The sequence below is a fragment of the Pistacia vera genome, unplaced genomic scaffold (assembly GCF_008641045.1).
Source record: "Pistacia vera cultivar Batoury unplaced genomic scaffold, PisVer_v2 Contig560, whole genome shotgun sequence".
In the NCBI taxonomy this organism is placed as follows: Eukaryota; Viridiplantae; Streptophyta; class Magnoliopsida; order Sapindales; family Anacardiaceae; genus Pistacia; species Pistacia vera.
In genome coordinates, this window is record NW_022196402.1 from 54,076 (window position 1) to 66,569 (window position 12,494).

Below are 12,494 nucleotides of genomic sequence, written 5' to 3' on the forward strand. Positions count from 1 at the left end.
AAAAAAAAAAAAAAAAACAACAAGGGCCATCTGGTGCTAAGTTTGGAGAGAAAATACACCACATACATTGGAAGATTCTATAGAGTTTAAAGTATCATTTTAGGCTAGCTATATTTATGCTTCTGATAGTAAGAACTCGACTTCTCCAAAATATGTTGCTCCAATCTTTAGCAAAGAGTAATACTACATTGACAAACATTTCTCATTAACTTTCTCTTACAAACGCGACATGTCAATTGCAATGAGTTTCGTCTAACTAATTGCAAGTTGTCATGTCGCATTTGTGAGAGAAACTTAATAAGAAGTGTCTGTCGATTCATATTTATTCTTTAGCAAATGTTGTGGTGCTTAGGGAGCATTGATGATGTTGAAAACTTGAAATGAAACCTAATGCAGCTTTGGCTGAAATCAATGTTTTAAAACCCAACCGGGACCCGGAAGCTTCAACGGGCCGGGTTTAATTTTTTCCTATTCACCCAATACATTTCCGGTGATGATCGACGAACAATTAACTGTCGGAATGTTGGGGCTTTTGAAGAGCTATTTCCGGTGAATGTAATGGTGGTGAAAGATTTGATTTCCGGTGAGTAAATCGACCGGAAATCGAACAAAATTGGCAACGGCAACGATGAGATTTTTCCGGCGATTTACGAGGCTAACGGGGGTGGGGTTAGGGGGTTTTGGTCGGGAAGAAAATGGGAGTAATTCTGGGGTGATGGGAAGGGTTGTTATTGCCGGAATCAATGGGATCTGACTTGGAATGCCGACATCGACGTCAGTGAGATCTAGCCAAAATCGAACCTATTTCGGCCAGATCTTGGGTATAATTTGATGGAAATGAGCTCAAGGGACGATTGGGGTTGCATCTGGGGTGTCACCGCCGCTAATCAGTCGCTGGTCGATTTGCAGTTGGGGTGTGTTTGATAAATTTCAAACCTATAAAGACTTACTGTAATTTTTAGGGGTATATTCGCTGAATTTTAAAAGTTTTTATCAACCGGTTTGATCAGCTGTCAAATCGGTTAAACCGATCAACTCGGGACCCAGAAGCTTTGCCAGGTTTCACCCCGGGTTGGATTTTAAAACATTGGCTGAAATAAATCATTTCCTTATGCAACAGAGGCTTAAGGCCCATTTGAATTTAATGCAGGAGTGAGTCCGCAATGTTTTGCTGTGATCACCAAGATTGTTACAGATACAGAGGCCACGGCCCACTGATTACTAGTTTTTTTACATGGGCTGCCGTTGGGCTAACACTCTGATTTTTTCTCACGCATGTGAGAGATTATGGTTTCAGAATTGTAGGTAAGAATATGATAAATCACGGTCTTGAAAGAGCTAGCATATAAATTGCAGCTATATTTTGTACAGTGTTACTAATACTTAACTAGTGATTGCAATCTGTTTTTAGGCTCATGGGCATTCTTGTAGTTTGTCAACTCAGTTATGATACATCAAGTATAAAAAGATGAAAGAGTTCCTTTTCTCTTCCTTTATTATATTTCCCCAAGAAAGCTATATGTGATGTAGACTATTATAAAGATTGATGAATATTTTTTCCCATAATAATATAAGTTTGGTATAAGTTTACAACTTGTAGGAAAGAATACAATATAATTGTTGACCAGAACAATAATTGAAAAAAAAAAAAATTACAAAACTAACAGAAGGGTTAAGTTGTGTTCAGACCTTGTCTTCAACATCGCAAGGGTGAGTTATAGAATTTTTTCTCACCCTCTTACAGAACAAAACCATTCCAAGCCAAAGTAGACCCTTAACAAGCCTAACCATCCCAATAGTGACGGTCAGGTAATACAACCACCAACCAACAAAGTCAGCCACCCCAACACTTATTAACAACTCTTTCTTAGCCTCAGGCACAACCACCAGAGACTCAACCTCATCTCTCAATTTCCACCACCACAAGCTACCTAGAGTCAAAGCCATCCCCACTCTCTCCACCCACCTCTCCTCTTTTGAAACCCCAAAAATTGTGTCATCAACCACTGGCTTCACGACCGTTTTAAACCAAAGAAGCATAGTTTCATGCAAACCCAAGAAAAATATTACTCTACTGAGCAAACTTCTCTCAATACCAAAACTAGACCCATCAACTCCAACCCCTATGCTGCCTTCAATCCCCAGTCCAACAGAAATTTGTAACGTACAAAGGAGAATCCAGGCTGTGTACAAACGAGATTGATAAACTGCCCCGGGTGACTCGCTTAGAATTGTAAGTTTACCTGTCAAGCCATGAATAAGAGTGGCTATGCTAATAGCTGAAACAAGGACATAGAGAATAGCTGGGTTTGTGTACAGAAAAAAAGAGAAGGGAAAAGAAGAGAGTGGTTGCGTAGCATAAGAGGCTAAGAGACAATGGGCACAAGAGAGCCTGGCTAACAGGAGAAATGAGAGGGGAAGCAAGAGGGTTAAGAGATTGATTGTGAGGAAGTAGAAAGGTTCGATCAAGAGCTTCTTAGCCTTCTGTTGCAAATTCTGCAGGCAGACCATTTTTGTCTTCAACAGCTACTTCTTGTTTGGATCATAAGGTCTATATATGTGATTAATTAGAATTATAATTAGCTTCAGCAGAAGAACATTAATATAGTGGTTGTCACGTCCATAGTTTAAATTAGTTGAAACAAAGACATGGTCTTATTCCATGCCTAGTTCATGAATTTTTATTTTTTTATGGGGAATAATATAAATCCAACATGTAATAATGCTTGTATATATTTTTTCATTTTGGCAATAATAATACCACCTAATCCCATAATTATTCTCTAGCATATTATATAATCTATCGGCAAGGAAAATATTGTTTTCTTTCATCCATCGTGTGATAAAAAATTGAAATAATCCTTTGACCCCTTCACTTGCTTTCCATGACGTGTAACCAAAGTCCAAAACAATCTTCTCGCGTTTCTTTGTTGAATTAAAATATTAGTTCATGAGTCACGACTGCATAGATTCAGATTTCAGAACACCTTGTGGTTGACAATCATTGGTTGGTAAGCGGATGGACGGTCTCTGATCATGCTAGCCCGTTGAACTGTAATCTCTTGATGTGGATTGTGGAATGCGTGAACGGTGTATGATTACTCAGTCTTACCTGCATGCCAAATGTTATAATTTATAGATTCATTTGGTAGGAAAAACTGTCCTTATCATCTTAGAAAGCTCAGCCTCCTTTCAAAATCAAAAGTAAATGCATGCTTGCTTGCCCTGAGATAGAACTATAGAAGAGCTAACTATTGGCTTCTTGACTTAGAATGTTCAAGCTATTATAGCCTTCCTGGGAACCTTGAAATAGTTTGTTTTTTCTTTTCTGGTAACTGAGAAAACACCACAACCTCTTTTATGTCTACCAGTAAATATCAATATCAGTATGCTCTTGTTGTCTGCATACATTACAGTGATGGAATTGGGGCTGGAATTAATTATAAGGTGAAGTTGATTAGGCAGCAAGAGCATCATAGTTGAAAATTGCTGAGAATCAAAGCAAATGTAGTTAGTTGTTGCATCCATATATTGGAGGGTTGAAGCCTTGCAGGTTAATCTTTCTGGTTACCTTTTGTTTTTCAATACAAAATATGACCCATACGGAGAGCTTCTATTTAATTCATGAAGTAACAAGTCGTTTTGAATTTGAATTTACGTTTTATTAATTCTTTTAAAGAATTTCATATAAGTGTTTTCTATAAATATATGATTGGGCTGTGGAAAAATATATTTGGGTTAGACTGGTCCAGGTATCAACAAACCAAAATACAGTCCAAACTCACTTATAATTATTTTGGGCCGAATATGATATGCCCAGAGAGAGATACTATATCCAAATTTTGGAAGAATAGATAATAGGGAAGTGACTTTTAGCGCCTCCCTATTTGATCGTCTTCATCCCCACCATGGCCATGGTGTAGTCCACATTTTCAATAATTAAAAAACACTTTTTAAACCTTATTTAATATCAAAAATATCTATAATTTCAAACTTGATTATGTTTTTTATTTTATATATTTTTTTCCCCTAAATTTCTTAATTTCAATTTATTTACTCTTCTTTATATTCAGACTCATCTGATTATATTTTCCATAGTTTTAGTATTATATTCTCATCAAACAGATAAATATTTAAAATAAAAAAATGTTTCGGTAATTATGAAAATTTAAGATTAAGTTATGAAAAATTTGGGTTACGGTGTAAGATTAAATGATAAAAATTAAAACAAAAATATAAAATGGAGCACGAATGGATTTAGAAATTATAATGTTATTTATAGTAATTTAAAATAAAATAAGATTAAATTTGTCAAAACAAAAATCAATTGGAAGTGAAGATGAATTAAGTGGGAGCTAAAAATTACTTCCTGGATCATACTTAACCTGATGTAAGCAAAACAGACAGAATTTTCCTTCTCCTAATCTCCTTGCTTTCATAATTTCCACTCCAGCTTAAGGAGTTGAGCAGCCCAATATATTTCCCTTATTTCAAGTGAATTTTATTGACTTGTTAATTTACATTTTACATTTAATCAGAAATGTATGAAGTTTTAATATTAGGGGTAATATCAGTTTCCTCCCCTGAGGATTACACAAAAACCTAAGTCCCGCCAACTGTTTGAGAAACCCCCATGCTTATCTCTCTCTTGTAGAGTTGCGCATTTGGGACCAGGTCCAAAAACCCGGTCTTAGGACCGATCCTTGAGAGGACCAGTCCTAACAGGCTTGGTCCCAAAATCGGACTAGGCCTAAGACAGAGGGTTTGGTCTCTCCACTGGGCCCTCCTCCAAGGCTCAAGCCTGGGATCGATCCCAGGCCCGGGCCCTAACCCTTTTGGTTTATTTTTTTAGCCCCTGGATAATTACTAAACCCCCCTATAAATTTTGAAATAAACAAAAATTGTAGGGGTTAAAATAAAATTTTACAAAATTAAAAAATTTGCATTTAATAACCATTGGTCCACTGCCAACAGTCACATGACCGTCCACTGCCAACGGTCACATGACCGTCCACTGCTAACGGTCATTGGGGGGGTTGGGCCATACCCGTGTCCGTTGAGTTGCAGTTGTCCGGTACAGCTGTTCGGTACATTATTGGCGCTGAGAAGGGGACCTCGACGATGCGACTACACTTGGAGAAAAAACACCCTTAAATAATGCAACTGTCTGATACATCTTCAATCGGATCAGGTAGGCAAATTCAAACTCAACATAATTTTAATCCACAATCCTCAACTCTCTCAACATGGCAATACAATGCACATGTTGCATTAGAGTAAATAGCAAGATTCATAGTTGCTATGGACTCTCCCATTTGTTTATCTGAAAATCCTTATTTTATTCACATGATTAAAACTGTATTTTATCCAGCATATACACTTGTTAGTAGAAGTACAAGTAGAAAAGATATACTAAAACTTTATAATAAAATAAATAATAAACTTAAAAATGAATTTCAAAATTTTAGGAATATATCTATTGTACTTACATCAGACATATGGGCTTGTAGATCAAAAGCAAATTTTTTAATTGTCAAATGCATTTTTTAGATCATAGTTAGGGTTTACAACAAAAATTGATGGGTTTTAAACCATTATATGAAAAATATAGTAATGACACTATTTATTTTACGATTCTTGAAGTTTTGCAAGAATATGTATTAATTGATAGAGTTGTAGCGCTAACGCTTGATAATGCAACTATTAATACTGCGACAATATCTTTATTTGAAAAGAAATTGAATTCGCATGGTGTAGGCAAATTTTTTCACCACAGATGTGTTTGTCACATCATCAATTTGATTGTTAAAGTTGATTTAGATGTTATACATTGGAAGATGGAGAGGGTGCGCGCGACTATCGGATTTATCATCGGTGGTAGCAATAAAAGATGGTAGGAGTACGTCAAATATTGTAGGTAAGAGGACCCACCAGTTTGACACTTGAAGTTATATACGAACATGCCTATCAGTCTATCCATTGGGACTCCACCTATTTGATGTTGGAAAAAGCTTTGTCAACCGCAAGACAAATTACAGATTTCGTCAACCGGAAGAACCATACAGAGGAAGTTGGCAGCTATAATGATTGGGCGGTTTGTGAACTTTTTTATTCATTTCTTAAAAAAATTTATGATTCCACTAATACATTAAGTGATATTTATTATCTGGCTACTAATTTAGCATTAGATATTTTACTTCAAATTTCTAAAACTTTTGCTAAATATAGATATAATGACGTTTTAATGGAAATTGTTTTAAAGATGGAAGAAAAATATAAGAAATATTGATTAGATGTTCCATTCTTATATGGATTAGGTCTTGTTGTAGATCGTAGGTTTAAATTACATGTACTTAACTATATAATTACTAAGATAGGCCAGTATTTAAGACATGATTATACGTCTTATTTGACTAACTTTAAGCAAAATTTGGCAAACCTTTTTTCTTTTTATATCAGAACAGGTACAATGGAAGTGGAATGTCCAGGAAAGACAATCAGAACCCTAATGAAGACCTCCATCAAGGATCGAGCATGTGAACATATATGAAACATGGCAGAAGTAGCAGCTCCAACTTGTACATACATTAACCAAATGAGTTGAATCGCTACCTATAAATGGATATGTCTTACATGACGAAGAAGTAGAAATGTAAGATGGATTTGCTTGAATGGTGAAACCAATATCAAAGTCGATTTCCCATTGTAACCCAAATGGCACGTGACATTTTATTTGTGTCGGTTTCTACATTTGCATCCGAGTCAGTATTTTCAACAAGTGACCGGATTGTTGAAGACAAAAGATGCTCTTCAACTGATGAGATGATTGAAGTGATAACGTGTTTACAGGATTGGACTCATGCAGAGAAAAGACTACAATAGCACCCTAAAGATCCCGAATTACTTGAACTTTTTAGGAACACAGATTTTAATGATTTAAATATTGTTGACGATGAAGATGAATAATTTAATAAAAAAATTATTTAATTGTTTATTTGTGAAGCGTGAGTGTGTAATTGTGTGTGAATATTATTTATGTTAAAATTAACCATTAATTTATTATTTTTTAAAATTAATTAAACTTACTTACTAATATATCCCTGAAAATTACTAAATCCCCTTACATAATTTCATTTCGTCCCAAAATATAAAAAAAGATAGGAAGAAAAATAAAAATTTATAGGCCCATAGGACCTATGGGCCCAAGACCGATCCTAGGGATCGGTCCGGGTCCTGAAATTCCTCATACTAGTCCCAAAATGGGACCAGTGCCAAATGGGCCCAAGGCCGAGCCCGCTTGGGACTGATCCTTGACCAGCTCTACTCTCCTAGATGCCGTTTTCTTAAGGTATATTCCAACTAAAACTTTCAAAAGTCACTAATATCCCTACTAAAATTGTTCTACCCATAATTCTTTAAAAAAAAAAAAAGAAAAAAAAAAAAAGAAAGAAATTATTAGCTGTCCATATGTTAATTTTTGCAAACCCAGAACAACTATTTAATAAATATTATTTTTTTCCTTAATTAAATCATAGAAAATCAATAGAATATAACTTTTATTATTTTTTCCTTGAATTAAATCATATTCCCACTTAAGAGAACTAATAGAATATAAATTTTACTAATTATCTTAATTAAGTCTGATCAAGAGTTATATATACTGTATATATATATATATATACCAAATCTAAATAAATAGATACGCTTTTAAATAATAAAAAATAATTCATAATAATTTTACAAAATTGAAAATAATACTAACATTTATTTTTGAGAAAAACTAAAATAATTATATTATTTCAAAGAAAAATAATAAATACCTTCTTCAAGCCAAATATCCTTTTTATCTATAAAAGTAGAGAAAATTGGCTTATTCTCAGAATTAAAACGATCGAATCATATTAAGGGGGTGTTTGTAGCTTATAAAAATTAGCTTAAAAACAACAAATGATTTTAGCTTATAATAGCTTATAAGCATTTAAAATTTTAAGCAATTACGTGTCTGATTAAAGTACTTATAAGTGACTGATAAGTAATTAAGGTGTTTAGTAAAATGTGGCTTATAAGAATATTTTATTATAAAATAACTAAAATTTAAAATTAAGCAAGAATAATATAGTAATATACTTGATCAAACTAGCTTATAAGCAGAGTGCTCATAAATAAAAAAACAAAAAAAGTACCTTTCTCCCAACTTATTATTTTTTTTTGGCTTATAAACTCAAAAAAACTATAAACAAACAGGTCAATTTAATTTTAGAACTTATAGATTAGTTTGACCAACTATATAAGTTTAAACAAACACCCCCTAAAATTTTCGAATAAAATAAGCATAGATATAAAAACGTAAAATACAATAAAACCCACACATCCAGCCAGCATCCTCAACATTCAAAAATAACGAAAGGAAATCGAATCCCTAGTCCACCACCACCAATAATAACTAACAGCTACATACAAATCAAGATAACCCAAATAAATCAGGATCACTACAGTTGCTACTTATCGTCGCCGCTAACCACCACAGAAACTCGGATACCGCCTTTCTCTATTTTAAACCCAGTCCTGTCACCATTCCAACAATTGAAGAAAATAGTACAAACAAGTGCATTTGATAGAGAAGAAATAGGTATCAAGATCTGAAGCAAAAAACCTCTTTTTTCTTCATAGAGACAGATACGAAAGAAACTGTAGATATAGAGAATAAACAGAGAGTGACAAAGAAGAAAGAAAGCTTGTAGAGAGAGCGAGAAAATGAGAGAAACAAAGAAGGAAAGAGAGTGTACAAGGACGGAGAAAAAAAGAAGAAGAGGTTTTACTTCAAAATAGTTGTGTACCTTTGTTTATATGATGGGTGTAAAATTACGCATGTAACCCTAAGTCAATGTCATTGACCGTTTGAAAACGCACTCCAGGGGAGGTCATTGAGTTAATTGGAGACTCCAGGGAGGAGAATGATGATAGCCCTCAAAATAACCTCTCTCTCTCTATCTATATATATTTTTAAAATCTTCCTCAATGGTAAAAACTAATAAATATTTTAATCAAACATCACATGTAAAAAGAAATAGAAACATGAAAGGTTTATGTTTAGACCACATCGGATCTTATACCCATTAAGTGTGATACTTAAACTTATAGACACTCTCACCTATCAGACCAGTATTTTGGGTTGGGTTCTCCCTTGGGTTTAAGTTCTAACATTAATGTTTTTCGTTGAGAGTTGAGTTACGGAAAGGACTATCTATAGGCTAAATTAAGATACAATGTGCTCTCTTTAGAAGGGAGTGTTGCATCAAATAACTGATAGCTGAATGAAGCCGCCCAAAGGGAGAAAGGGCTACCATCGGGTCAGTGTTGATAGAGCGAAAGTCATTGTTGACGTCGACTCTTGAAGGGGGATGCAATGTTAGGATCCCACATCAGGATCTCACACCCACTAAGTGTGATACTTAAGCTTATGAACTCTCTCACCTATCAAACTGGTCTTTTTTGTTGAGTTTCCCCTTAACCTTAAGTTATAATAGTTTAGTGTTGAAGTTAATAGAGGTTGGATGAGTAAATCCAAGTGCTAGGGGTGTTCAAAAGCGGTTAACCGAACCGGTTAACCACTTTTTCTAAACCGAACCGGTTTTTTGGTTTGGAAAAATTCTCAAACCGAACCAATTTGAGGGGAAAACTGGTTTTTCGGTTAACCAAAAAAACCAGTTAATAAAGTGGTTAACCGATTTTCCCATTTTTTATTTGATAAAACTTTTTTTTTAATTTTTTCCTAAATTAAATTGTAAACATAAACAATACATATCCAAATAAAAATTAAACATTCATACATATCTATTGATCATTGCTAATAATTTTTTTAGGTATTTAGTTTAAATTTTATATATATATATATATATATATATAAACCGTTTCAAAAAATCAGTTTCAATTAACCGATTTTGATTTTTTTCTGAACTGATAATTAAATCGAAAATCTGGTTTTTAGAATTTCTTAAATTGTTACCAAATCGTTTTTTCGATAAATCAATTTTTCTATTCGATTATCGGTTGGGTTCATTTTTTTCTTTCTTTTTTTAACACGCGACACGTCTGCCAAGTGCAGTGTATGTCCAGTATTTGGACTGGGGGAGTTGGCATATTCGCCATAACAATGTCCACATGGCAACATTAAAATGAGTTGTGGACATAAAGCATGTCCCACAGTTTTCCCAGCCAATCAACTGGCGCAAGAAACCATAACATGTTTTATCATGAAATCAAATATCTTCACATTTATATTTGCAACTGTGTGGGTGGATTATTTTATTGCATGGTGGGGTGAGATGAGAGCTCGATGGTGATATGTACATATTGTAGTTGTTTGTTCATTGCTTTATATTTAATGCGTGAAAAGAAAGAGAGAGGCACCTTGTTGGATTTGTCATCTTTTGTATATCTTATTTCTTTTCTTTCTTCTCTCTCTTGATTAATTAAGAGCTTCACCTTTCATCCTGATCATTTCTTTTGGTTATTTTCCCCTTTGCGGAGTAATATCTGCAAATTGATCTCCTCTAAAGTTTTCCTTTCTGGCATAGCATAGAAAGAAGCTAGCAGTTAACTATGGACGGTTCTCTCCCTCCCAAATTGGACACAGAGGTTACTGAGTCTGAACTCAAATCAGAAACTGAAACTCAGGCTTCCAAAAGAAGGTGGGTTGTTATAACTCTTTTTATTTTTGACTTTTTGTCTTTTCCCTTCAAGTTCTTGTGTTCTAAGGAGCTAATTCAGTTAAAAGTTATTATATTTCTTTAACATTGAATTTTTTGTGGAGTGTTTTAGGAAGGTGGTTGAGAAGACTGTTGTTAGAGTGAAAACTGGAGAAAATGCTGGCAAGCTAAAGAATGAAGGTCCACCTTCAGATTTTTGGTCTTGGAGGAAGTATGGACAGAAACCAATTAAAGGTTCTCCTTATCCAAGGTTTACTTTCTTTCTCTTCAATTTCCTGGTTTAAAAGCTTACTAGATCTTGATGATCTCAGGTCTTAAATCTTTAAAAATTCTCCAACAGAGCCAATTTCATTTGTGTTAAACTCATATTATGTCTTTGAAATTGAATAAAATGACTACCGGGAAAGATATGCCTTGAATTAAATTTAACCAGTGTTCAAAAGAATTAGTCCTTCAGTTATCCCTCTCCATAAGAAGAAATTTGAAGTTTTTAGGTTCATCCATGGCATGCAGGGGGTACTATAAGTGCAGCACATCAAAAGGATGCTCAGCTAAGAAACAAGTAGAGAGATGCAGAACAGATGCTTCAATGCTTATTATCACCTATACCTCTTCCCATAACCATCCATGTCCTGATGTTCACAGTATCAATTTGACCCAGCAATTTAAGGAACCCGAAATCCAAGATAGTGAGGATCACCCAACTACCCCAAAACAAGAACAACCACAAGAGGAAAAGGAAGAGACACAGAATCAACCCACGGTCACTGTGACAACCATTGATGAAGATGTAAGTGAAGATCAATTTCATTATTTGCAATCCCCAATAAGCTGTTCCCAAGACATTATGATTAACCAAGAAGACCCTTTCACAGAGAATCTAGAAAAAGATCATGACACACTGAGCCTTCTCTTGGATGAAGAGCCCCTCTCTTATCCAAATCTCATGACATTTTCAACACCCAAATCAGAAGAAAATGACTTCTTTGACGAGCTTGAAGAACTGCCCACATCTTCAGTTTTCAGTAGCTTCATGAGAAGCAATCTTTTCGATGAAAGGATTCCTGTTGTCCCTTCGTGATCCAAGTGTTTTTTTTTTTTTTTTTTTAAGTGTTTGCAGCCTTAGCGAAATTGTAATTAAAATGTTGATATATGGGATGCCCACTACTATCAGTTTTACTTAGCATTTTTCTAGTTTTTCTATCTGTGGGTTCACAAAATAAGAAAGTTGCAACTCTTTGCCATGAAAGGGAGTTAGTGGGTAGATGTCTTTTTTTTGGGTTTTGGTTTTCTGGGAGATCGAGATAAATGCTTTTGGTAGATGAGAAATCCACCAAGTTACATACACACATGCACACACATTTTGGTGGTGGATTCTTTTGTGGGTGGTGGTTTCTTTAGATTATAATTATCATTAAAGATGGCACGAGGTTCACGAGTGGGTGCACTTATATCTTTATGATACACGAGGGCCTTTTTTGCCCTTTTGAGTGGGTTTCATTTTTCTCAATTTTCTTTTTAGTGATTGATTCGGCTGATGGGATGTTCTGATTGTGGACAATTTTTGAATTTTTTTCTTTTTCTTTTTCTTTTGAGGGTATGATTAGAAATACCGGTAAAGTTCCTAAATCTGTCTTCTAGATATTTATCAGTTTCTTTTGTTTTTTCTTTTTTTTTTGGGTGGGGGAATGATTTAGGATTTAGGCGTTAATAGAATCCGTCTACTACTAAGCTGGAATCCTTTATAAGGGCAAATATTGACACGAGACTCCAAACCATAAAGAT

The 12,494-nt window shown here is 34.6% G+C and overlaps 3 protein-coding genes across 3 annotated transcripts in view; 1 reads left to right on the plus strand and 2 right to left on the minus strand.

The window, feature by feature from the left end:
- The window catches only part of LOC116108259 (histone-lysine N-methyltransferase EZA1), a 14,443-nt gene extending 13,673 nt beyond the window's left edge, over positions 1 to 770 (minus strand). Inside the window, exon 1 of the mRNA XM_031394515.1 lies at positions 756 to 770. Coding sequence (XP_031250375.1) covers positions 756 to 770 — 15 coding nt within the window. The remainder of the gene's footprint in view (positions 1 to 755) is intronic.
- Positions 771 to 1,564: 794 nt separating this feature from the next.
- Positions 1,565 to 2,554, minus strand: LOC116108282. Its single transcript, XM_031394537.1, has one exon. It carries the CDS (start codon positions 2,509 to 2,511, stop codon positions 1,684 to 1,686), a length of 828 nt encoding a protein of 275 aa, XP_031250397.1. The 5' UTR covers positions 2,512 to 2,554; the 3' UTR covers positions 1,565 to 1,683.
- A 7,800-nt stretch (positions 2,555 to 10,354) lies between these two features.
- Positions 10,355 to 11,895, plus strand: LOC116108277 (probable WRKY transcription factor 65). Its single transcript, XM_031394531.1, has 3 exons — positions 10,355 to 10,691; positions 10,822 to 10,959; positions 11,223 to 11,895. Exons 1-3 carry the CDS (start codon positions 10,603 to 10,605, stop codon positions 11,788 to 11,790), a joined length of 795 nt encoding a protein of 264 aa, XP_031250391.1. The 5' UTR covers positions 10,355 to 10,602; the 3' UTR covers positions 11,791 to 11,895.
- Positions 11,896 to 12,494: the final 599 nt, after the last annotated feature.

Coding starts and splice junctions, on each gene's coding strand:
- LOC116108282 (XM_031394537.1), bottom strand. CDS start 2,511: ATGGTCTGCCTGCAGAATTTGCAACAGAAGGCTAAGAAGCTCTTGATC.
- LOC116108277 (XM_031394531.1), top strand. CDS start 10,603: ATGGACGGTTCTCTCCCTCCCAAATTGGACACAGAGGTTACTGAGTCT. Junction 10,692..10,821: donor ACTCAGGCTTCCAAAAGAAG/GTGGGTTGTTAT, acceptor GGAGTGTTTTAG/GAAGGTGGTTGAGAAGACTG. Junction 10,960..11,222: donor AAAGGTTCTCCTTATCCAAG/GTTTACTTTCTT, acceptor CATGGCATGCAG/GGGGTACTATAAGTGCAGCA.